At 41.2% G+C, this 26,830-nt stretch overlaps 1 protein-coding gene across 1 annotated transcript in view; it reads right to left on the minus strand.

Annotated features, from left to right (window-relative positions):
* Positions 1 to 18,346: 18,346 nt before the first annotated feature.
* The window catches only part of LOC137003456 (netrin-G1), a 66,560-nt gene continuing 58,076 nt past the window's right edge, over positions 18,347 to 26,830 (minus strand). The window contains exon 6 of the mRNA XM_067363626.1: positions 18,347 to 18,597. Coding sequence (XP_067219727.1) covers positions 18,347 to 18,597 — 251 coding nt within the window. The remainder of the gene's footprint in view (positions 18,598 to 26,830) is intronic.

A 26,830-nucleotide genomic window follows, 5' to 3' on the forward strand; every position in this document is an offset into this window, starting at 1 on the left:
ATGCCTTTGCAGTAAGACAGCAGAACTTCAGTTGCACGATCAATCATTTTCACATTCATTTCAGGAGTGCTGAGGCTCATAACTCTGGTGTCTCTTGACAAATCAAAGTTTGATCTGGGCAGTGTGGCTTTCTGTGTGATTATACCCTCAAGTGTAAACATAACTATGAACAAAACGTGTTTATATTCAGTCTTCACAAAACACAAAAGTTCAATTAGAACATAATGCTTGTTTTCGTGACACTCACTTCTGAGTGCTTGTGTTAACTGCTGAATATTTGATGACTGAGTGACCTAAGCGCTCTGCATTATGCATTAATGATGCCGTGTCCATCAAACTCTCTTCGTGAGGCCCATTTGATGAATCATCGCTAAATACAATCCCAGATGTCTCCACTCACCACAACTATCCTTCTGAACCGGTGGCATCAGTCTCAGTATGTAATGAAACACACATTTTTATTTATTTATTTTTTTACCAATGTTCTCTCTCATTATACTTTCCACAGAAGCATCATGCCTGTTCAAATTCAGATTTTTGACTTTGTTTATGCTGATAAATAAGCAGAATGTACTGAACCCTACAATCTTCATTTCTATTCCTTTCTACGTCTCCATTCGCCTTCTCTTTATCTTTATTGTAATTTTGCAGCAACCGTGGCTCCATCATCATGCTACATATTGAGATAAAGGTTATATGCAAATGTACTCATTATATCTGATAAGGCGGATGTTGATGAAGAATGTAGTCTCGTCCTCATTTTAGGGCCAAAGCTTTCTGAATTCTTTCATCCTTTTGGTTTCTAACAATATGGTTATTTTAGTTCAGCGGCATTGTTATATGCAATAATGCTTTGCTGCAGTTGAAACTACATTACTTGTTCATTGTGTGCACTAACTAACAAGATCATTACATATAACCTTCCATCCTGGGTTGTTGCATAATGTCTGTGGTGTATGGACACATCACTTGCAGCTTCTGATGATTTTGCAGAAAACATGAATTAAAATCAATGAATTAATTTATGAATGAATTAATATTTTCCACATTTGATAAGATTAAAAATACAATGCCAAAAGCACAAAAAAAAAAAAAAAAATGTTTTAACCATCTAAACCGTGTTCCAACTGGTCTGTTGTGTACTAATCTAAATTGCTAATCAATCAGTAAAAAACTGATAAAGATGCTCTGAAGATGCAGTAACCAGGCATCACAGCTGTCAAAGGGAAACGTCTAACTGTGACGTGTCTGTCACTATTACAGTATGTAATATTGTTGCTGGTCTTTAGTAATATTTGCAAGTTTCACAGAAAAATAAGGAATTATGCTGATATTGTCTAAACCCCCACATTGCCTAAAGCAGGTTTTTGAGGGCACTATATATCTGTCTATTAATCTTGCCTTTTTTTTCTTAGCCCCACTGGAAAATTATGTGTTTTAAGCATAAATCCCCAATATTTTAGTAGTGAGATGTTCTTATTTAAAGGTGCCCAAGAATGTTTTTTCACAAGATGTAATATAGGTCTAAGGTGTCTCCTGAATGTGTCTGTGAAGTTTCAGCTCAAAATACCCCATAGATTTTTTTAATAATTTTTTTTTAACTGCCTATTTTGGGGCATCATTAACTATACACTGATTTTTTTCAGCGCGCCGCCCCTTTAATTCGTGTGCTCCCTGCCACACAAGCTCTCAACTATATTAAAGTGCATTTACAAAGTTCACACAGCTAATATAACCCTCAAATGGATCTTTACAAGATGTTCGTCATTCATGCTGTATGCATGCTTCGAATTATGTGAGTAAAGTATGTATTTTGATGTTTACATTTGATTCTCTATGAGTTTGAGGCTCTGTGGATAACGGCTAATGCTACACTGTTGGAGAGATTTATAAAGAATGAAGTTGTGTTTATGAATTATACAGACTGCAAGTGTTTAAAAATGAAAATAGCGACGGCTCTTGTCTCCGTGAATACAGTAAGAAACGATGATAACTTTAACCACATTTAACAGTACATTAGCAACATGCTAACGAAACATTTAGATTTACAATTTACAAATATCACTAAAAATATCATGCTATCATGGATGTCAGTTATTATTGCTCCATCTGCCATTTTTCGCTGTTGTTCTTGCTTGCTTACCTTGTCTGTGCACAGATCCAGACCTTAATTCTGCCTTTCCTTGTCTAATGCGTCGAACTAACATGGGCTGGCATATATGCAAATATTGGGGTCATACATATTAATGATCCCGACTGCGACTGTTACGTAACAGTCGGTGTTATGTTGAGATCCCCGTGTTTTCCAGAAGTCTTTTAAACAAATGAGATTTACATAAGAAAGAGAAAGCAATGGAGTTTGAAACTCAATGTATGTCATTTCCATGTACTGAACTCTTGTTATACACCTATGCCGAGGTCAATTCAAATTTTGATTCTAGGGCACCTTTAAAAAAAAAAAAAAAAAGAAGGAAAAAAAATATATCTTTTCTTTTGTTAAAACATGTCCACATCTGTCCACATCATGTCCACATCAATTTTGAACACTGTTGAAGATTTCTTTTATGCTCTCTGAGGCTGCATTTATTTGACCAAAAATACAGTAAAAACAGTTATATTGTGAAATAGTATTACAGTATTAAATAACCATTTTTCTATTTTAATATATTTTATAAGCTTAATTTCAGCATCTGTACTCCAGTCTTTAGTGTCACATGATCTTTCAGAGAAATTAATATGCTGATTTTGTGCTCAAGAATAAGAATTTCTAATTATTATCAATGTTAAAAAACAATTGTGCTGCTTAATGTCTATGTTTTTTTTTCCAATGCAGCACAAAATAAAAATTACTGATTAAGTTTTAATGGTGGAATGCCATTCCAGATCATTCAGATTCCAACTTTAACTCCTGGTTATAAACATTATTATCCCAATTCAGTATTTTAGGGATGAATGTATAGCATTCCTCTTACCCTTATCTGAACTTGTATACCCTTCACTTTAGCACTGAGGTGAGCCAGAGAAACACAGTAGCTGCCTTCACAACAACAGCTGCAATCTGATTACGTTTCCCTTATTACAGAAGAGAGGGTGCCAACAACTGAAATATACAGTGCAAGAGACATGAAAAAAGATCTCAGATGCTCACTAATGGCTTTGACCCTGGCTAGAGTGCTTATAAAACCCTAAAACTGTCTCCTAAATGGAAAATGTATAACGGTGTCACATCTCCCTTACCTCACATACAACTACAACATTTAGAGTTAATCCTTTTAGATTTATACTTTATTGATTTACCAGGATGGGAAGTAACCTGATTAAACAAAACCTGATCAGATTAAACTGAAACAGAAAAAAATTTGTGCATTGTTATGGCTGCTATTTAAAGAATCGCAACCACAATGTGGCCATTGTCTGAATCAATTTTTAGTAAGACAAGAAGTTATTGTTGCTCACCAGACATTGCCAATATACCCCATATATTTTTCTATATAGACCATTTATGTGACAGGTCACAAATGACTAAACTGTTGATTAATTGAGTTCCCTTTCGTGGGAACTATCGAAGCTACGTCAGTGACGTGATGGGAATCCTCTGCATTTTTGTGTTCATGAAGCACTATTGTATCCAACCAATGAGAGAACGTGACGTCAGAGGCGGGCGACGTCGCGGACCGGAACCTATAAAGCATGCCCAGAAACAAAGAACGCTAGCTTCTGTTGTCTTCAGTAAGCGCTATTTGTATCTTGTCTGTCTTATTTACTGTTGTCTGTCTACCATCTCGCCAGAAAGTGATCTCTTCGTCTGAGGACAAGAGTTTCTAACAAGTGAAATAAGACACATAAAAGACACATATATATATATATATAAATATATATATATATATATATATATATATATATATATAAGAAAATAACGGAGAAAAGCCAGTGTTTCACTAAGTGTGCACCTCCTTGCCCCCGATTCATCGTGGAGGGAGATACACACGAGATGTGTGTGAAATGCCTGGGAGTTGAGCACGCACAGGCAGCTCTTGAGGGGGCTGTTTGTGTGCACTGTGAGCAGCTCACTCTCAGGGCGCTGCGCTCACGCCGGGCGCTCTTTGAGGAGGGCGCCGCGGCGAGTGTTCCCCGCGGGTCTGGTCCCACTGCTGCCGAGGCACAGCGAAGGCTGCACTCGTGGGGTTCACAAATGGATCTAGCAGAGGGGGGAGAGACGTGCTTTGCCTTATCGCTTCCCTTACCTGCTAGATCTAGTGTCTCTCCTTTGGTGGTGGAAGCACACGCTGCGGTTTCTTCCCCGCAAAGGGAGGCACCGGCACTGAATATATCTTCCTCCGAGGAGGTTGATGTTGAAGGTGTCGAGGGTGGTGATGAGGGACCGTCATTCTCATCTCCAGCCCATGAGGAGCTTATGGAGGTAGTGACCCGGGCAGTAGAGAAACTAAATATAAGCTGGCCCGCGGAGGAAAGCGTTCCTAAGTTAAAAGCAAGTTGGATGAACGCTTCCTCCCAGCTAGGTCACTACCCCAGTGTCGGGGACTGCCGTTCTTTCCCGACCTCCACACCGAGGTGTCGAGGTCGTGGAATAGACCTGTGCAGTACCGTGTCTTCAGCCCACAGACATCAATGTACAGCAATATTACTGGGCTGAAGCAACACGGTTATGGGGCGATGCCTCGGGTTGAAGAGACGCTTGCGAGCTATCTCTCTTCCCTGAAATCCCCGACGTTGCCCACCAGACCTTTAAAGCAAACATCGAATCTGGTGGGCAAGGCTTATTCGGCAGCGGGTCAGGCTGCGGCATGTCTGCACACTATGTCAATACTGCAGGCATACCAAGCTGATCTGCTGGGGGAGATTGACGAAAGTGGGGAGGTAATCTTCGAAACCATTCAGGAGTTGAGGAAGGCCACAGATTTAGCTCTCCATGCCACCAAGGAGACGGCCAAGTCAGTAGGCCGCTCTATGGCAGCCCTGGTGGCCACGGAGAGACATCTGTGGCTCAACCTCGCTGATATTAAGGAGAAGAATAAACACATCCTTATGGATGCGCCGCTTTCCTCCGAGGGCCTGTTCGGCGACGCAGTTAATACTGTCATCGACAGGTTGGAGGAGGCGAAAAAGCAGAAAGCGGCGTTCCAGAGGTTCCTCCCCCGAAAATCTCATCCCCCTGAGGCTGCTGGGCGGGGGCAGCCTCAGCCGATAGCCGGCTCCTCGGGACACAGGTCCCAGCAAAAGGCTAGTGTGGCCGCCCGTGCTCCCCCGCGGAAAGCTTGGGGACCGGAGCGTGCTGCACAGCCAAAGCCTTCCGGGGGTAGGGCGGATCTGAGGACCGTCATTATTTCCCGGAAGGCTTCCCAAAAGAAATCCTGACGCTCATGGGCCAGGGTTTCTGAGGGCAGCCCCCTCCGAAGGGGTTCGACGATTAATTTCTATCGTTCCCCATCGGTGCCCTCAAGGGACTGTTCTGCCAACCCTGCCACCCAGTGTGCGACAGGGCGCAGCAGTCCCTGTCGATCCTCCGAGGAGGGTCGGCCAGCACGTGATTCGCTTATCTGCCGGTGCGCCGCGTCAGATAAACGAGCCAAGTGCTCAAAAAACACCAGAGACCAGTCTCGAGAGGCTGGTTCCCTTAGTAGAATTTTGGGGGGAATGGAAACTTCTTCTGAATATTTCGAAATGGGTGCTGCTCATGGTAGAACAGGGTTACAGAATTCAGTTCGGTTCTCGTCCGCCCAGGTTCAGTGGAGTGATTCACACAGTGGTAGCTCCAGAGCAGTCTCTGGTAATGGAACAAGAGGTTACGACGCTTTGCAAAAAGGGGCTATAGAACGGGTTCCCTCTCCCAGCAAAATGTCGGGCTTTTACAGCCGCTACTTCATTGTTCCAAAGAAGGATGGGGGGTGCGTCCGATCATAGATCTTCGTATACTAAATCGATCTGAAAAGAAGTTGAAGTTCAAGATGCTTACACTCAAACAGATTATTCCACAGATCAGATCCGAGGACTGGTTTGTGGCGATAGATCTGAAGGACGCATATTTTCACATTTCCATCCATCCTTCTCACAGGAAGTTCCTCAGGTTTGCTTTCGGGGGCGAAGCATACCGATACAAGGTTCTTCCCTTCGGCCTATCACTATCACCCCGCACGTTCACGAAGTGCGTGGATGCAGCCTTGGCTCCGCTGAGACTCCAGGGCATCCGCGTGCTGAACTATATCGACGATTGGTTGATTTTAGCTCAAACAGAACGTCTGGCAGCTCAACATCGAGATGTTGTGTTGTCGCACATGAAGAAGCTTGGGCTGAGGCTCAACGCCAAGAAAAGTGTGCTGGTTCCGAGTCAGATTGCCAACTATCTTGGGGTAATCTGGGATTCCATCACGATGCGGGCGCAATTGACTCCCGCTCGTGTGACTTCCATTCTCGGGGCCGTGAATGGGGTGAAGTTAGGCCGGTCACTCACTGTAAAACAGTTTCAGAGACTGTTGGGGCTGATGGCAGCTGCGTCCAACGTTGTTACTTTTGGCCTTCTGCACATGAGACCCTTAAAGTGGTGGCTCAGGACCAAGGGGTTTTCTCCGAGGGGAAATCCTTTTCGCATGATCAAAGTCACGCGGCGGTGCCTTCGTGCTCTGGTCATGTGGAAAAAGCCTTGGTTCCTGTCCCAGGGACCCGTGTTGGGAACTTCATGTCGTCGCGAAATGCTTACGACAGATGCGTCCCTCACGGGCTGGGGAGCGATCATGAGTGGTCGCTCAGCTCAAGGTCACTGGGAGGTACACCAGCTCTCCTTGCACATAAATCGGCTGGAGATGCTGGCAGTGTTTCAGGCTCTGAAGCACTTCCTCCTCGACCTGAGGGGCCACCATGTGTTGGTTCAGACAGACAACACTACGGTGGTCTCCTACATAAATCACCAAGGGGGACTGCGGTCTCGGCCACTATGCAAACTGGTCAGTCACATCCTCCTGTGGACCCAGGGGAAATTACTCTCGCTAAAGGTGGCGTATATTCCGGGGTATTTGAATATGGGGGCGGACGCTCTGTTGAGGCAGAGCGTGAGTCCGGGGGAATGGAAGCTTCACTCAGAGGTAGTGGAGCTCATATGGAAAACATTCGGTCGAGCGGAAGTCGATCTCTTTGCCACAGAGGAGTCAACTCAATGCCCTCTGTGGTACTCTCTGAGGCACCCAGCTCCTCTGGGGTTGGATGCCATGATACAGACATGGCCGAGGCGACGTCTGTATGCTTTTCCCCCAGTCTCTCTGCTCCCGAGAGATCTGGACAAAGTCCGTCAGGAAGGGGTAGACCTGATATTGGTGGCTCCTTTCTGGCAAACAAGAATATGGTTTGCGGACCTAGTATCACTTCTTCACGGCTCTCCTCTGGAGCTTCCAGTCAGACAGGATCTCCTGTCCCAAGCGGGCGGCATGATTTTACATCCCCGTCCAGAAATGTGGAAACTGTGGGCCTGGCCCCTGAGGGGGCAAGGCTCATAGAATCTGGTCTCCCAACCGAGGTTGTGGAGACCATCTTTCAGTCCAGAGCTCCATCTACAAGGAAGCTTTATATGTATAAGTGGAAGGTTTTCGCTACATGGTGTAGTCATCATAGGGTGGACCCGGTCCACTCATCTGTCAGCTATGTGCTTCAATTCCTCCAAGAAAAGCTTTCAGAAGGCTTAACTCACTCCACATTAAAAGTGTATGTGGCTGCTATTTCAGCCTATCATGTTCCTATGGGTGGTGTCTCGGTAGGTCGAGACCCCTTAGTTGTTCGCTTCCTTCGTGGCGCACTGAGGCTGAGGCCTGCAGTACGCCCAAAATCTCTGACCTGGGACTTAGCCATTGTGTTACAAGGGTTGGCTGAGGCGCCCTTTGAACCTTTGGAAGATGTGTCAGATAAAATGCTCACATTGAAGACTGTGTTTTTACTGGCCATCTCATCCTTGAAAAGGATAGGTGACCTTCAAGCTCTTTCGGTTTCACCATCATGTTTAGAGTTTGCACCAGGCATGGTTAAGGCCTTTCTACATACAAGGCCTGGTTACATTCCTAAGGTCCCCACTAGGGTTCCAGGTCCTATCGTTTTGGAGGCTTTTTATCCCCCTCCGTTCACTAATCCGGATCAGGAAAAACTTAATCTGCTGTGTCCTGTGAGGGCATTGGACGCTTATGTTCACAGAGCTGCCCTGTGGAGAAAATCAGACCAACTATTTGTATGTTATGGGTCCCCGAGTCGAGGGGGCCCAGCGTCTAAGCAGAGGATGAGTAAATGGGTGTTTGAGGCCATCTCATTGTCGTATAAAGCCCTGGGGCGTCCGTGCCCCTTGGATGTTAGGGCACACTCAACAAGAGGTATGGCTGCTTCAAGAGCTCACATGTCAGGAGTTTCCTTGGCGGATATTTGTGGCGCTGCTGGATGGTCATCCCAGCACACCTTCATCAGATTTTATAATCTTAATGTGAGTAGTACTCCGGGTGCTTTGGTGTTACAAGATAGCAGCCAGGCACTCGGAGGCACGGCGTAGTGGGGACAGCGTTCCCATCACGTCACTGACGTAGCGTCAATAGTTCCCACGAAAGGGAACGTCTTGGGTTACGAGTGTAACCCTTGTTCCCTGAGTAAGGGAACAAGACGCTACGTCACGTTGCCGTACCTCCAGCATGCCTGGAGCGCTTACTTCAGACATATCACAGAAGCTAGTGTTCTTTGTTTCTGGGCATGCTTTATAGGTTCCGGTCCGCGACGTCGCCCGCCTCTGACGTCACGTTCTCTCATTGGTTGGATACAATAGTGCTTCACGAACACAAAAATGCAGAGGATTCCCATCACGTCACTGACATAGCGTCTCGTTCCCTTACTCAGGGAACAAGGGTTACACTCGTAACCCAAGACGTTTTAAAGTGCCCCTGTTTTGCTATTTTAAAGGTTCTTCATTTTGTTTTGCAGGTCTCCTAGTTTTACATGCATCCAGTGTCAAAAAACACTTTCATTTTCTCAATGCACATCACCTTATTTCTCAAAGACTATGAAAACGGTTCATTCTAAGATCCAGTCTCTCTAAACCCCTCCTCACCACCAGCATACTCTGCTCTGATTGGTCAGACAGCCCAGTCTGTTGTGATTGGTCTACCGCTTACAGCATGTGTTGGAATCAAAACTATTACCATATCTGAATTTTAGCTCCCAAGGCTTCCTCAACGCTTCAGTGATATGAATGAACAGTAATGATGTTGTCATTTATTTCCATATCAATTCCTGTGAGTCCTCATCTGTTTGAAGTGCATGCAAATTGGATTCACAGCACTGAAAACGGCATCTTCTCAACATTTCGACAACACAAACCAAACTCTTTCAGCTACACCTACGGTGTTTGAGGGCAGGCCAAAGTAGATGTCGTTCGCAGGCAGCCAATGAAGACCATAGGCTAGCATTATGCAATGCCATCATGCATTTGTTACTTTGGTACATAGATATGTAACAGAAAGTGAGACTGGAATTACTGACTCATTTCAGGCAGTTCAGAATTAATTCCTTCTTTTAGGATACAGTAACATTATTGTCTTGCACTTTGATCTTTAAAACTTTACAGACCTTTTACCTTCACAAAGAGCTATATTACACACTGCATGAAAGGTAATATGCAAAAAAGCATAATAGGGGCACTTTAATTATGTATTGTATGATGCTGACTGTGGCAGAATCCAATAAATGCATTGACTATATATGTCCTACCCTTGAGTCATTGAAGAGAATTGAAAGGCACGACACACACTGGGCCAGACAACTGAAACGAAGCTCCCTGTGGTTAATATCCAGCATGGAGGCGTCCGTGTATTTGGTATGTCTTCTCATGTGTAGTCATGCTAGATTATAGCTCCCATTAAAACACTCAGTACTGATCTCTTCATAAACCAACACAATCTACCACTAATGTGCAGTCAGCATGATTCTTAATACATGTGAAGGTGGAAAAGAGGGGGTTCTGTTTAAAAAAAAAAAAATAGCAAGGATGTATAAAAAATTGATTCAGGTAACACTTATAATAAAGTTTCATTAGTTAACAAGAACTAATAATGAAATGTACTTCGACAGCATTTATTAATCTTTGTTAATGTTAATTTCAACATTTAGTAATACATACTTAAAATCAAAAGTTGTATTTGTTGACAGTAATGCACTGTGAAGTAACATGAACAAACAATGAACAGCCGTATTTTATTAACTAACGTTAACAAAGATTAATAAATACTGTAATGAATTTACTCCAACCAATACGCCCATATAGGTTGTTTTTCACTTCCCTGAAATACGACCCACAGGAGCGTTTACTAAAGTTACGTTACTATCGACAACAAGATACTTTCATTTTAATGCATTGTGACCATTTATCTGCGTCATGTTTTGGGTTTCGCGTAGCTCAATTGGTAGAGCATTGCAATATAAAACAATATGCAATCATGTGATCATGCAATTGTGGGTTCGACCCCAAGTGTATATGCACTGTAAATCACTAAGGGTAGGTTTAGAGTTGGGGTAGGTGTAGTCGTTAATAAAAAAATGGGTTGTGCTAAATGGAAATAGGACAAATGGTGGGTATGGGACTGTGTAAAAAGTCCACACATTGCAGTTAAATGAACACGCATTTTGATTGGTAACGATGGCCATACATCATTTCATGATGACAGACGAATCACGACAGTGTTGTTATTTTTAGGCCAGCTAGAGGGCGCATGACTTTAAAACATAAATATAGGTCATAAAAAGGTGCTTGAAAAAAACGACCTATAGAGTCATTTTTTGGAGGAGGACAATCTCATAGTTCATGTTAGTTAATACATTAACTAATGTTAACCAATAAATCTTATTGTAAAGTGTTACCGTAAAGTGCTGACATTTATACACCGTGTGCAGAAATATTAGGCAAGTTGATTTTCTGATCATATTTTTTTTTTTTCAAACACATTTTACCAACTCCAAACCACATCAATCTTAATAACTGCTATTAATTTTGTAAGTGATATATAATTATTCACGGAGGCTGGAAATGAAAAATGCCTTATATTCAGGTTTTCTTTTCAGAGGCAAAATGAGCCAAAAAACAGATTTAACTCAGACTGAAAAGTCAAAAATGATTAAATGCTCATGAGAAGGATGCCATACTAATGTAATACTAGAAATTGCAAAGTTAAGGCATGACCATTGGACGGCAAAACACTCATTGGGTCAGCAGGGTCAGACAAAAACAGGTGGAGAAGAAAAGACACGTTAACTGCTAAATAATTAAGAATTAAGGTGAAGAATTAAGTGTGAAACTATCAGGAACCCTTTAGCCTCCAGCACCACCATTCTCCAGAACTGCAACTGAACCTAAGTTTCTGAGATCCTGATGCCTTGCACTTCTGGAGACTCCAGGTAGGTTGAAGTTCTAGAGACTAAAGGGTTACTGATGGTTTAACACTTAATTCTTCACTTTAATTATTAATTATTTTGCAGGATTAGTTCACTTTCAAATGAAAATTACCACAAGCTTTACTCACCCTCAAGCCATCCTATGTGTATATGACTATTATTTCTGATGAACACAATCGGAGAAATATTATTAAATATCCTGACGCATCCGAGCTTTACAATGGCAATAAGTGTTACCAAACGAGTATGAGCTGAAGAAAGTGTCTCCATCCACATCCATCCATCATAAAAATATTTCACATGGCTCATGAGGGGTTAATGAAGGCCTTCTGAAGCAAAGTGATGCGTTAGTCCATATTTAACAAGTAATGAAGTAAAATATCTAGCTTCTGCCAGACTGCCTTTCATATTATACGTACGAAGAAAGTGTAAAACTCTTGCAGTTCAAAACGCTTACACTACGTCCTACACCTTCCCTATTCAACTTACGGAAAAAGTATAACTGACGCGACGCCGGTTTACACTTTTTTTCGTAACTTGAATACGGAAGGCGGTCTGGCAGAAGCTAGATATTTTACTTCATAACTTGTTAGATATATATATCTATTTTTTTTAAAAATTTTTTTTTTTTTTTTTTTTTTTTACACAAATGCATGGTTTCGCTTCAGAAGGCATTTATTATCCCCCTGGAGCCGTGTGGAGTATGTTTATGATGGATGGATGTGGATAATACACCACTATGTCCAACTGTGTTCAGCATTCACTTAGTGTGGTCTGATCGCGCTCTGACAGCGGCAGCAATGTCTAGCACTCATTGAAGTATATGCGCGAGACATCACTGCCATTGTCAGAGCGCGATCAGACATCACCAAGCGAATGCTGAATGCAGTTGGACATAGTGGTGTATTAGAGTTAAAAAATGATATAAATACTGTTCAGTTTCTCGCTCAAACCGCTTGTTTTGTGTCTTAGGACATCAATCTGTCGTCACGAGCCGCAAGGTTTAATTTGGATTTGTCTAAGCAAGTTTTATTTACTCTTTTAGTAGAAGTTCCCATTCACCCCTATTATTTGACTGACAGACGGCAGAAAAAAAGTCACCTACATCTTGGATGTGCTGGGGGTAAGCAGATAAACATCAAATTTTCATTTTTGGGTGAACTATCCCTTTAAGCTCGGATGCATGAGGATATTTAGTAATATTTCTCAGAATGTGTTGATCTGAAAGAAGAAAATCATATACACCTAGGATGGCTTGAGGGTGAATAAAGCTAATTTTCATTTGAAAGTGAACTAATCCTTTAACGTTTCTTTTCTTCTCCACCGATTTGCTGTCCAATGGTGATGTCATACCTTTGCAATTTCTAGTATTTCATTAGTATTGCATCCTTCTCATGAGCATTTAATAATTTTTTACTCTTCAGCCTCAGTTAAATCTGTTTTTTGGCTCATTTTGCCTCTGTAAAAAGAAAACCTGCCTAATAATTATGTACACCTGAATATAAGGCGTTTCTCATTCCCAGCCTTCATTTACAATTATATATCACTTTTAAATGATCAAATACAAAATTAATAATAGTTATTTAGATTGATGTGGTTTGGAATTGGTAAAATGTGCCTGGGAAAAAAAATAAGATCAGAAAATCATCTTGCCTAATAATACTGCACACGGTGTAATGTTACAAAAGATTTATTCATCAAAGAATTCTAAAAAGAAATCATCAGTTTCCACAAACAATATTATGGAACACAGCTGTTTTAACATTGATAATAATTCTAAAGGTTGGTGTCAGCACCAAATCGGTATATTAGAATGATTTCTGAAGGATCATGTGACATTGAAGACTGGAGTAATGATGCTGAAAATTCAGCTTTGCCATCACAGGAGTAAATTTAAATTGTTATTATTTTAATTTTATCGATATTTTACAATATTACTGTTTTTACTGTATTTTTTATCAAATAAATGCAGCCTTGGAGAGAATAGAGACAAAAACATTAAAAAATTACAGACTCCAAACTTTTGTAAAAGGCTTTTACTCATCTAAAGAGATACAGCACACAGTTGGGTCTATATTACATAATCATGATTTAGATATACCTGCTATATATTATAACTAATTTAAGGCATGTATATTTTAGGTATTAATTTCTGTATTTTTATAAACTGTAGATTACATTGAGTAATTACAACCCCACTGTATATGTCATAAGGGAAAAGAGTGAACTATAACTCTAATGTACTGTAAGCTAGTTTTTACTCCAAAAAGTGTAAATGAGCTGCTGCATTCACAAAGAGTCACACCTTGCTTTGAATAAGGCATTACAATTCTGTTCCTCAGAGATGGATGTGGCCATTACTCTCAGGAAAGCATCATTCTTGGTAAACAGGCCACATCCTGGAGGGAAAAAAAAGCATAATGTTTTATGACAGTGTTATGTTATCTACTCTGAGTCTCCTGTACTTTGAAAAACATTGTGCTTCAATAATCATCCATCAAATGCCCATGAGCTATGCACAAATTCTTGACACAATATAACCTTTAAAAGTTTAAAAATGGTCCAGAAAGTTGGAGGAGAACCAGGAAGGTAGGAAGGTTTTACAGCCTTGCTAAAATGTACCTCATGTTCTCTCTCATCTCAGGTGTGGGACATCTTGGCCTAGTAACATTGTCAGGGACAGTCTCAAGTGGGAAGCTTCTCATGCTGTTCTGCCGCTTTGAAAAATGGAACCTTGAGAAAGAGCCATTAGTTTTGTAAGCCATTGATAATGTCATAAAGACCATACTCAAAGAAATCTCACAGTCTCTGAGGTTTTTTGTGTAGTTTTGAAATAGCACTGTACAATTATTTGTCTGGAGTTTGTGTGTATATATATTCGAGCCGCTGTTGTTTCCAACAGGTGACAAATAATGGCCTCAGGATTTATTCACAGCTTGAGGGAATGTCAAAGAATTGTTTCCCCTTTTTAGTATGCAGAGCTTTCAAAATGCACAATCAGGGACGCATTGTGTAAAAATAGCTGCTAAAATGTATAACAATAGTCTCGGTAGAAAAGAAGCTGTTTTCTAAAGAGCATCCAGTTATTATTGTAAACTATATGAGGAATGAGAAACTGCATGGATCCTCATTGACCCCTGATGTCCATCAAAAATAGAGGTGGTAGTTTGCTGGAGGGAGTTTGCATTCAGTCTCATTAGAGACTCATTAGCATTCTGACTGCATTTGCATTCAAACCTAATGAGATGCAGTATAGCTTGTTTTTTGGGGGTTGCAATGTTTATACTCATTTATCTGGCCAATCTTAAATTTCCATCTTGGAAGTTCAAAGTGTTTCTAATTATTTGACCGCATCTATTAAGCTGAACGAAATGAGTCGAACAAAAATGGCCAACCTGGATCTAATCATCAATGGAATTTACAAAGGAGTAAATGGACATGGCAGTTATTTCTCAAAATAAAATGACATCTTCACTTATACTTGTCTTTTGGGAGAAAAGTTATTAAGATCAAGGGCGATTGAGGATTTGATTTGATTGAAATGAAGAGGCCTAATCTCACTAATGTAATCTATCCAGCCTCAGACCCGCTTTCACCGTGTGTCACAGACACAGAATGACTTCATTTCCATTTGAGTGCCCAGCGTGGACTTGAAAATGATTTCCGTATCACGACTGCGTGTTATTCCTCGCAGTGAGTGACATTCTCCAATCCATATTTCGTCAACACACCTCTCTTACTCATTCGTTTTGTGATTTACATTTGATTTCAGTCTCTGCTGGAAAACTTTTATTGCTGTGCCCTTAAATCAAGCCCTGTTACTACTATTTTTATGAATTGATTTCAGTTGAAATTTGAACTATGTCAGAAAATGTGCCTTGACAATAGAGTACCAGCTACTGAGTAAGTTCCATTTACATTTATGCATTTGGCAGAAGCTTTTATCCAAAGGCACTTACATTGCATTGCATTGAAAGTTAAGGTTTTACCAGTTTTTTTTTACCAGTTCATACAAACCCCTGAACTGTACTACAGTTTGAGCTACAGGAATGTTAACCAATAACCAGCAATTGATGGGTACATTAAACACGAGTGAGAGACAAAAAGTAAACATTTTAAAAAGCATTCAAGATAGTAGCTATATTTTGCACCTATATTTTGATCTCAAATACAATAAAAACCATAAAATTATGAAATTTAAAGGTGCCCTAGAATCAGAATTTGAATTTACCTCGGCATAGTTGAATAACAAGAGTTCAGTACATGGAAAAGACATACATTGAGTTTCAAACTCCATTGTTTCCTCCTTCTTATATAAATCTCATTTGTTTAAAAGACTTCCGGAAAACACTCGGATCTCAACATAACACTGACTGTTACGTAACAGTCAGGATCATTAATATGCATGACCCCAATATTTGCATAATGCCAGCCCATTCGACGCATTAGACAAGGAAAGGCAGTATTAACGTCTGGATCTGTGCACAGACAAGGTAAGCAAGCAAGAACAACAGCGAAAAATGGCAGATGGAGCAATAATAACTGACATGATCCATTATATCATGATATTTTTAGTGATATTTGTAAATTGTCTTTCTAAATGTTTCATTAGCATGTTGCTAATGTACTGTTAAATGTGGTTAAAGTTACCATCGTTTCTTACTGTATTCACGGAGACGAGAGTCGTTGCTATTTTCATTTTTAAACACGTGCAGTCTGTATAATTCATAAACACAACTTCATTCTTTATAAATCTCTCCAGCAGTGTAGAATTAGACGTTAGCCACAGAGCATAGCCTCAAACTCGCACAGAATCAAACGTTACCATCTAAATAAATACTTTACTCACATAATTCGAAGCATGCATGCAGCATGAATGACAAACATCTTGTAAAGATCCATTTGAGGGTTATATTAGCTGTGTGAACTTTGTTTATGCAATGTATAGTCGAGAGCTCGTGGGGCAGAGGGAACGCATCTCTTAAAGGGGCCGTGCTGAAAAAAATCAGTGCATAGTTAATGATGCCCCAAAATAGGCAGTTAAAAAAATTAATTTAAAAAAATCTATGGGGTATTTTGAGCTGAAACTTCACAGACACATTCAGGGGACACCTAGGACTTATATTACATCTTGTAAAAAAACAATCTAGGGCACCTTTAAAATTGCTGTGATTTAAAATAAGTTAAAAGTAATTTATTCTTGTGATGCAAAGCTGAATTTTCAGCATTATTATTTTAGTATCACATGATCCTTCACAAATCATTCTAATATGCTAATTTGCTGCTCAAGAAACATTTCTTCTTATTATTATTATTGAAAACAGTTGTGCTGCTTAATATTTCTGTGAAAACTGTAATGCATTTTTTCCAGGATACTGATGAATATAAAGTTCAGCATTTATTTGAAATAGAAACCTGTTGTAACAATATAAATGTTTTTACTGGGTTTGAGTGTCATTGATTGTCTTCTGTGCTGTTGGTGACTAACAACGAACTATTGTTTGTATTTACTCTTGTGTACTGTACGTTCATTTTTTGTGCTTCCTTGTCATTCGTTCATCATCTGTGTGAGTGGTTAGGATTGAAGGGTGAGTGTTGGAGGCGGAGCAATGAAGAGAGGGGTGGGTTTGTTTGGGTTGATTTCAAATATCAACAATGTCCAACAGCATTTTTGAAAATCTACTTACCCCACCTTTAAATTCTGATTTCAGAAAACTGACGAGGGAGAACAATGGGCTTACATATCTTTCATCCTTTTGTTGTGGTTGTGGTTGTAGTCCGAGTTCAAAATTTGCATATTTTGGCAGGTGAATGTTTCTACGGATTCAAGGATGTGTTTGTAACATTACACTTTTCTATTTGGAAGAGCGCTAACTGTTAAATTCCATATCTCTGCAATTTGTGGGATCTCTAAAGCAGTTGCGAGCTTTGAAAACACCTGAAAAGAAATCACCTGCTGCAACTTGAAGATTTTCTTTCACAAAATGGCCATAAACAGTCATTTTTCTTCTTTAATTCACAAACATAGTTGGTTTCAAGCAACAAAGGATTCCTCACCAAAGCCCTTTGGTGAAACCTCTCGTACAGTACGGTCGGTGAGAATGTAAACGCATGTTTTAAGCAAAACAGTTAGCAACTGAACAGGGATATGTAACTTCATCAGGGCAATAATAAAAAGACCCACCCAAATTTTACAGGTTGTCGCAGTGGTGCAAAAAGTCACATTGTTTGACACATTGGTCTTTCTTCTTGTTCTAATTCTCACTGTCATGAAAATACCCCAGTACAAAATTTCAACAGTTGTCTCTCACGTTACTGTATTGTATATTTGATCATTTCTGAAAAACTGAATCATTTCTTGTGTGACATACATCATGGGTCTTTTACATGACTTCACAGAGTTACAGGAAAAAGAGAGAGGGTCAGGAAAAGGTAAAGTGTGAGAAGTTTGACAACCAGTCGTGGTAGTGTGTGTGTAAATTTAGGTGGCTGTCTACAAGTTCATCTCGATTCATCTTCACATCAATGATTTGTCTCCAAACAAATTGTATTGCAGTGTTTCTGCGCTCTGAGGTTTGAAATGAAGTCTTAATCTGACGGATGGCTTCAGAGTAACATTGTATTGATTTGATTTCATCCTAACATTTTCAGCAAAGACAGTCATTAGTGTCAGCATTTCGTGTTTTTCTTGTTTTTGTTTCATTTTTATTTTTCGTTTTTTTTCTCTTGCAGTTTCTCTAGTTTTTTCAGTTTATCCATCATCTCTGGCAATCTTTAATTGACATGGTACTGAGTAGAAAACCTTGTGGTTTTGTTTTTTCTTCTGCATCAAGGGAGCATTTCTTTTTAGCCGTCGCGTGTCCTCTAACAGAAACTCAGGATTAGAGTCCCTGTTGAGAATGTCTTTGGGGCAAAAGCATTCCCCTCAGAGTGATGTAAGGCCCCGGGTGGCCAGCAGGGAGGGGATGAGAGATAGAAGAGCCAGCGGGAGAGTCTGGGCCATGGGCGGGGGGCGGAGGGCCGGCTGGCTGGATTGCGGCTCCTCGCAATAGTCACCCTGGCATTGGGCCTTCTCGCACAGTATGCCGCCAAAACCTGCCGGACACTGGCAGCGCTGATGGTGGTGACACACACCACCATTCTGACAGCGCAGGAGAACGTTGTTACACACTTGAGCTGTGGGGAGCATAGAAAAAGAGAGGTGAACACACATTGCTTTTCTCCCCCCACAAGGAAACACTTTCCAAGAAAAAAAGTGCATCTATCAAGATGATCATCAGGTTGCTGTGTGTGTGATTGTTTTTGATGGGCGCTGGCGAGAGGCTCAGCGGTGTATTTTAAGGACACCACGGGGGATGTTAGTCCCACTGTAATATTGCAGTAGTGATATGATTAATCATAGAGTGGTAGGTGAGATTTGGAGCAGGAAATATATCGTTGTGTGACACATTTTTCAGTGTGTGACCAAAATTGCAAACACCACAGCTGACTTTTGGCAAATCTCTGGCATTAAGCTACTGGTGAAAGTCCAAATGCTGCACTGCTGGTAACTTCAGTTGATTAGACCTTTTAACATACTGTACGAAGGTTGCAGCAAACACAATCAACACCTATTGTTTATGAACCGTTCAACAATGCTTTGATGCTTCTGTAATGGAATCCATAATTTAATTATTTTGAAAAAAATAAATAAACATACCATATATAAGATCTGAGGTTTTCCCCGCTCCAAAATTCAAGTTCAAATTTAAGACAAACAGGGAATTGGTGTGCACTGAAATATCACCATAATGCCAATCCAGCCCGAATTGCTCTAATCTCCCTTTCCTTGACCTGTAAACAATCTCTTTAGAGGAAAAAATATGATTGCTATTGCATTGTACTTGCTTCCATTATCAAGGAAAATATTTGCTTTGGGAGGGGAGACAGGACTATTTGCTCAGAAACTGAGTGTAATTACATGCTGTTTTCATTCAGATGGATTTCATCTAGGTCCTCTGAGAAGGCACAGCACAAAAAATAAAAAAATAAAAAATAAAATAAAAAAATCCTCATTTAAAGCAGCCCAAGCTTAGGTTAGCTGATTTACAATGGTTTCCCAGTCTGGCCAAGCTGGTGTTTAGCTGGTTTAGTTTTTTTGTTTTTAAATCTGACCCCTCTAAATCTAGTATGACCAACAAAGTAACTCTATACAAAAGCGTAACTCTCTGCTTAACTACCATAGGATGGTAAAATGCATTGTTAGAGAAATTAACAAGCTATTCATGACTGCTTGCCGCAATTGTAGTGACTTTGTCACAGATCTGTCATTCAATCCATGTTTGTTGTTGGCATGAAACAGAAGTAGCGATTTGTCTTTTCTTCCCTATTGTGACATATATCAGAGTAAAACGGCTTTTCAAATGAGAAAAAATGTAGGATGGGACTTGATTTTGTCCATCAGGAACTGATTGGATCATTGTGGTTTACAAAATTGCTGTGTTCTAATGTGAGTGACAGGTTGCTGAAAGGGAGGGACTTTTGTCTTTCCCTAACGCTAGTGAACACGTCATCAGAGAAGAGTAGAGATGTTGTTGATTAAAGATTACGAGGGCATATGAATTAAAAAAAATAGTGATATGCATAGATAAATCATTTATAATAAACACTGCAATATTCCATAAAAATATAGGGACTGTCTATTTTGATTTCATAGTCACTTTAGTGATGTTGTTAAGAAGGTGTTTAAGTAACTTCTGCTGTTTGATCGCTTCAAAATTGGAGTAATGTAAGATTGCTGCAAATAACGAACATGGCATCTGAATGCTCTTTTTTTTTCTCTGCTGTTTTTCGTTATTTTCTGATTGATTCAATCCTCTTAATTCTTATTTAAGTAACTTTGGGATTCTAGAGCACATTCACACATGTGTAAATCGCTACCCAGTCATATTGTGAGTACCATACCAATAACTGCTGAATTTAATGCGATTGCTGGATAAAGACTCTGGGGTTCATTCTTATTTATCTTAAAAGTTAGTAAAGACTGAGATAACCAGTGCCAGTGTGCCAGCCAATAGTCACTAATTTTTATATTTATTTTTTTATTATTTGTGCTGTGATACTGGGTTGTGATGTATTGCGTAGTGGTTGGTGATTGTGTGCACGAGTGTGAGTAGTAACTGGGTTGCTGGATTGCTTGTATTGGATTGGAGATACTGGCAGTTGTTTCTTATGTTTTTCCAGTACATTTTATTAAATTTCAATTTTATGAGAATAAAATCCTTGTAATTCAGTATACTTCTGGAGTGTCAATGTGGTGATTGTCCAGTCCCCTGTGGAAAAAAAAGTGATCATAATTGGGGTTAGATTGAGTCCTGGGTCTCAACAATAAATCCAGGTGGCGTAGTTGGCTACTTTTGATTATTGGCTTTATTGCCACCAAACTATAAATACCTTAGTTGCCCCTGTCACACATGCACAATGTGTATATATATATATATATATATATACACACACACACACACACGCACACAGGTCATGAGATGTAGTTAACCACACAATTTTGTGATGCTGTTTGTGAATGTTCGGAATAGTTGGTGATCAAATGATGCCTTTGGGAAACGTGCCAGAATATCAGCTTAGGCTAGTTTCATATGTTTTTGTCAGTAGAGAATGTATGAGAGGTTGTGCTATTTCTGCAATATTACTGACTTGACTGCACTGACACTATTGGATGAGAAGTGAACTGAGCTGGATGATGACATCACTGTTTTCTCCAGAGCTGCTTTGTAAATGAATTGAACTCATTCCATAACTGATGAACTTTACACAATACAATCCCAGTCGAATACACAGTTATCTGTATTGTATAAAGTGCTATAGAAATAAAGGTGTTTTGACTTAATCACAGCTAAAGGGAACTGCCTGACACAAGCGAGTACAATATGTGTACATGGCCATTAGGGCTGCACGATTAATCGCATGCTATTCTCACGCGCATTTCGTCAGTAAAGCCGGTTCCCTGATTACCGCTAAATCGCCATCACCTGCTTTCAAATGAAGCGGCATTTAATAGACAGAGCCGTAGATCACTGAAAAGCCACGCAATATCGCGTTCATATCGCAGATGAATCGCCTGCGATAATGAACGCGATATTGCGTGGCTTGTCTGTGAACTACGGCTCTGTCTATTAAAAGGCGCTCCGTTTAAAAGCAGGTGATGGCGATTTAGCGGTAATCAGGGAACCGGCTTTACTGACGAAATGCGCGTGAGAATAGCATGCGATTAATCGTGCAGCCCTAATGGCCATAAAAGGTTACTACACATAAAAAAATATTTGACACAAATCCAGTTTTTTCCAGTAGTTTAAAAGTAGAGGGTTTTTTGCACTATACTTGCAATTCTACTATTATACAAACAAACCGAAATACATCACATCAAAAGAGCCACTTTTAAGCATTTTAAGTGCTGAGGATGATTTTAACACTGAAATATCACTTTTTATATCATATCTCTCCACGAAAAGCCCATCTGGCATGGTTTAATGGGTGCTCAAAAAAGCTCAATGTCCATTTTGAGTGACAACTCTGAAAAGATTTTGCTGGGATTTAAACTTTAAATCTCCAGGCTTGAAGTTTACTTTGTTCACTATGTATGGGATTATCCAAATGCTGACAGGCCTCCAGAGGACCCTAGAAAGCTATTGTCTTTCCAGCAGCATCTGTACCCAAGATTAGTTTTGAGCACAGGGTGCAGTTCAAGTGTACCCAGAAGACAGACTTGCTGCTGCTGCTCCTTTGACTGCTTCTTTCTTCAAATATGTACACGTGCACTGAGGGAGCATTGAACACACCCGCTCACGTCTGTCCCAGTCTTCATCTTCATTGTGAAAGACGTGCAAGGTCATCCGTCACATAGAGAGTACAGTGGCTTGGATTGCATTTACACTTGTGTTGCGCTTTACCTTCTGACCTAAGAAAAAAAATGAGGTGTGAACCCTAGCCGAGGTCTGTCTCTCCCTGGGAGACATATGTGCTGTATCGCACCTTTGCAGAGTACAGTGAATTTTTAACACGCCAACAGAACAAAACAGGCAGCTCCCGACTTGAGCAATAGTGACGCACGCATACGACAGATCTATCCGTTCCCTGACAGGTCAGGGAAGAGGTTTCAGTATTCCTTATTGACATGAATAACCTTAAAGTGACGTACTGTGAATGAAACGAAGGATCTTCTTCAGTTTATTTTCTGCTTGCTCTTACTGTTTGTCTAAATTTGATCACTTGATATTTTATAATTAAATTCTCCAAATTCTCTTTCTTTTACCTTGGACTGTTTTGTACTTTTTTCTTTTTGGATATTGGATATTTGGATATTTAATTGTTCATGCTCATTTCTCTTATTTTTACATTTGGATTAACTAAAAGTTATATGACGACAAAAGTAAGGTTACACTTAAAAAATACTAATTATAATACTGTTAAATGTAAAAAGGAAATGTAAATTCACCCCTGTACAGTAGAGGGCGCAGCTCATACAAAACTTTCAGCTGTGCTGCTATTCTCTAGGAAGGAAGTTCAACACTCTTACTTCAGCAATAAAAACAAATTGAAACATAAATGTGATGTTTATCTAGTCAGTATACTTACTAAACTGGATCATTGAATGTCAGCAGCAAAGATATTAGTTAATAAATAATAAATTTATTTATTATTTATAATAATACATTTATAATAATAAATAATAAAATAAATTATTTAATAATAAATTCTTAATCTTTATTAATTACTTTGAGTAATATTCTTTTTTTCTAGTCACTAATTATGTAACTAAAGAGAAATGTCACTAACAGAATGAAAATATAAAATATTGTACCTGTTGCTTATCCTCTACACATGCTATTTTAAGTTCCAATTTAGTCAGTCAGGTTCGGGGTCTCGCCATGGGGTCTCACTGTCATGGGGTCTCGCCTGGGAGACCAGTCTCCTCCAAGTGGAAACAAAATGAGCCAATAAACATTTGCAGATTTGCATGCCGAGTCACACCTACCCGGACGTACGGGTATAAATAGGACCGAATTACTCACTTCATTCATAATTTGCTCATTCCATTCAGCTTTCAAGAGAAAGACTAAATTTCTAAAGAAAAGAAAAGAGCAGACATCAATTTTGATTGCTAATAAGAAGATCCTCTCTGAAAACAGCAATTTTAATTGTTATTGTTTACAGCTCATCAAGGGATCTCTTTGCCTGTGTGACGGCACATCCAACAGTGTTGCGCAATCCAGCTTGCTGTGCACGGAGAGAGTGCAGTGCTTCACCCTTCGGCGCTTTGGCGTTCAGAGCAGCTTCTCTTCACTTCTCCAGAGCAGCTTCTTCTTTAAGATGTCTTTCCACTCGTGTGTTTCTGGATGTAGTCATTTCCTGACTTCATCTGACGGCCATGATCCCTGTCTCACATGCCTGGACAGACAGCACGCTGAGCGCTCATGGATGGTACATGCTCTCACTGCGAGAGCATGTCCATGTTGCCATTGTGGTCACAGCTCTCCTTCTTCAATACGGAGGCACGAGTCCCCTCTGCTGATACACGCCCTCCGCCACTTCTCATAGTAGAGCCATGGATCTGGTTAGCACTTTGGGTGATCTGAGGGTTACAGTGGGAGCTTCTTTGTCGGGCCAACCCCCACAAGCCTTCCACTCCTCTAGCATACCACGTGCACGTTGAGTTGCCGAATGTTGGCATAGGTCCCTGACGTCAAGCACCTTGTGTCTCATTCGATGCTCCGAATGAAGATCATATGTCGATTGCTGCATCGGAGAGCAGGCTTTTGTCCTCTGGAGAGGATGAGGGGGCTAAGCTGCCCCCCTCCTGGGTATTTGCTCATGCTGAATCAGATTCAGAGTTGACGGCCAAGCTTTCCCGGGCCGCAGAAGGCATCAGGCTTGAGTGGAACCCTCCACCGTGTGTGTCCCGAGCACTCGTGGTTGAATGATTGGATCCTGGGTGCAGCGTGCAGTTCACAGCCATGTGTTGCTCCAGTGCCTTACTTCCAGGAGGTGCATGAGGAGGTTCAGAAATCATGGAAGGCAAATTTTACTGCCGAAGCCAATCCTTTGCCTCCTCCGCTTTAATTACCCTCGATGGTGGGGCCGCCAAGGTTTATGTGGACATTCCACAGGTGGAGAACTGATTTTAAACTAGGTCCTGGCTCTAAACTCAGCACTCAAACTGTCTTGGTGGAAAAGGGGTAAAGGAGCTGCACAAGGGTAGTTCTGAGCCGGGGTTGTTGCTGGAGCTGAGCACAGCGATTGACCTTGCCCTCTGGGCGATGAAAGTCACAGCGTGGGCCCTCAGCCAGACGTTGTCCACTCCGGTAGTCCAGGAATGCCATCTCTTGTTTTGGACCTGGCTGAGATGAAGGACACAAAGTTCGGTTTCTCAATGCCCCCATCTCCCAGGCAGGCCTCTTTGGTGATACTGTTGAGGACTTTGCCCAGCAGTTTTTGGCAGTCCAGAAGCAGACTGAGGCCATAAAACACATCCTGCCCTGGCATGACTCTGCCACCAAGCCGCCGTGGGCTAACCCCAGCCTGCTCATGGCCGAGAACACCCCCCTGCAGCTGCACTGACTCCAGGAAGACCGGAGGCATCCCATCTACCCAGAGCCTCCCGCAAGAAGGCAACACAGCCTGTCCAGACTGCTAAACCCTGGAAGCGTACATTGAAGCGAATGTGTGAATGTACCACTCCTTCCCCCAGAGGAGGGCCAGACCGGCTGTGTGAAGGACGTGATAGAGCCTGTCCCTCCAGCCGAAATGGAGTCAGGATTTTACAGTCCGTATTTCATTGTACCCAAGAAAGGCAGGGGGTTACGACCAGTCTTGGATCTGCTCACACTGAAACACATTCTCACATGCGTTCGCTTCCAGGAATGGCTTAAAGTGATCGACCTGAAGGATGCATAGTTTCATGTCTGCGTTTGCGTTTGAGGGTTGAGTATGTCCGTACAAGGTTCTTCCCATGTAGGCTGCCCTTACCCTGCTCAGGGAGGTGGGCATTTGCATCTTGAACTGTCTCGACACATTTCTCATTTTAGCCCAGTCTCTGTATCAGTTATGCTCAGGCACCTCAGCCATCTGGGGTTTTGGGTCAACTGGGAAAAAATCAAGCTCTCTCCCTTTTGTCAGTGTGGAGTTGGACTTGGTCAGTATGACAGCGTGTCTCACCAATGAGCGTACACAGTTGGTGCTGAACTGCCTGAATATGTTAGGCAGAAGATAGGGCTTTCACACCAGCTCACGTTCCCAGGAGAATTGAGACACCATCCTGAGGTGGTTCAACTGATCTGGAGTTGATTTGGAGATGCACAGATAGACCTGTTTGTCTCCCAGGAGTCCTCCAATTGCCTGTTGTTCTATTCCCTGACTGAGGGGACCCTCGACATGGATGCGCTGACACACAGGTGGCCCTGGGGTCTACGCAAGTATGCGTTTCTCCCAGTTAGCCTTCTCGCACAGACACTTTTCAAGGTCAGGGAGGACGAGGAGCAGGTCTTGTTAGTTGCGCCATACTGGCCCAACTGGACCTGCTTCCCAAAACCGAGGTGCGCTTATGCTTTGAAGTGGAGTCTGTTTGCTGTACCTGTGTCTTTCCCTGGGCAGTTCTGCTCTGCCTCGGTAGTAGCTCCTCCCTGGTTTGGTAGGACCTACCACAGAGATATTCCATATGTAGCTGCCCCTCGTGAGTCCATATGTGTAACCACTTCACGTTACCTCCCTTTTGGCAGGGTGTGGTCCTATGACCAGCTATGACCATCCCCAGAGTAAGTCCTGTCCCTTAACATCCCCTTTGGTATGGAGAACTACCCCTTTGTCTTACTTTGGACGCTGGGTAGGTTACGACATTGTGAGAGCAGTTGCCAAAAGGGCACGCCATAGCTTGTCAGCATATGCATCTGTTCAGTGGCTGTGGCGCTTTCCATAGGGACCCCATGACATCATTCCAATGTAACGTCTCTCTTCCCTCTTTCAGGCAACGGAGGGTTCATTAGTAACCTAGTCACTCCCATAAATCCTAAACTGTCTTATGTTCTAGTGATTTATTAACATTTACTACTCTTTAACTCATCAATAATTCTCAAATGTATCTCAGTGCCCAGTGCACAGGTCACTTTGACATTTTTTTCACCACTATTTTCTTTCCTGTGCATCTCCTACAATCTTTCTTATGGTTTGACTTATGGTTTCTCTGCTGTATTTATATGCTTGAGATTATCTCAAGTCTCTGAAATCAATGCCCTTGCAATAAACTTACCACCATCTCATATATTCCTCACTTCTTTTTCTCAGATACTTGAGAATAATTACATTGAAAGGTTATCACAAGACCCTGATATCCAGGAGGTCAACATTAAACAGTGCTGTCTGG

The sequence above is a fragment of the Chanodichthys erythropterus genome, chromosome 16 (assembly GCF_024489055.1).
Source record: "Chanodichthys erythropterus isolate Z2021 chromosome 16, ASM2448905v1, whole genome shotgun sequence".
Classification (NCBI taxonomy): domain Eukaryota; kingdom Metazoa; phylum Chordata; class Actinopteri; order Cypriniformes; family Xenocyprididae; genus Chanodichthys; species Chanodichthys erythropterus.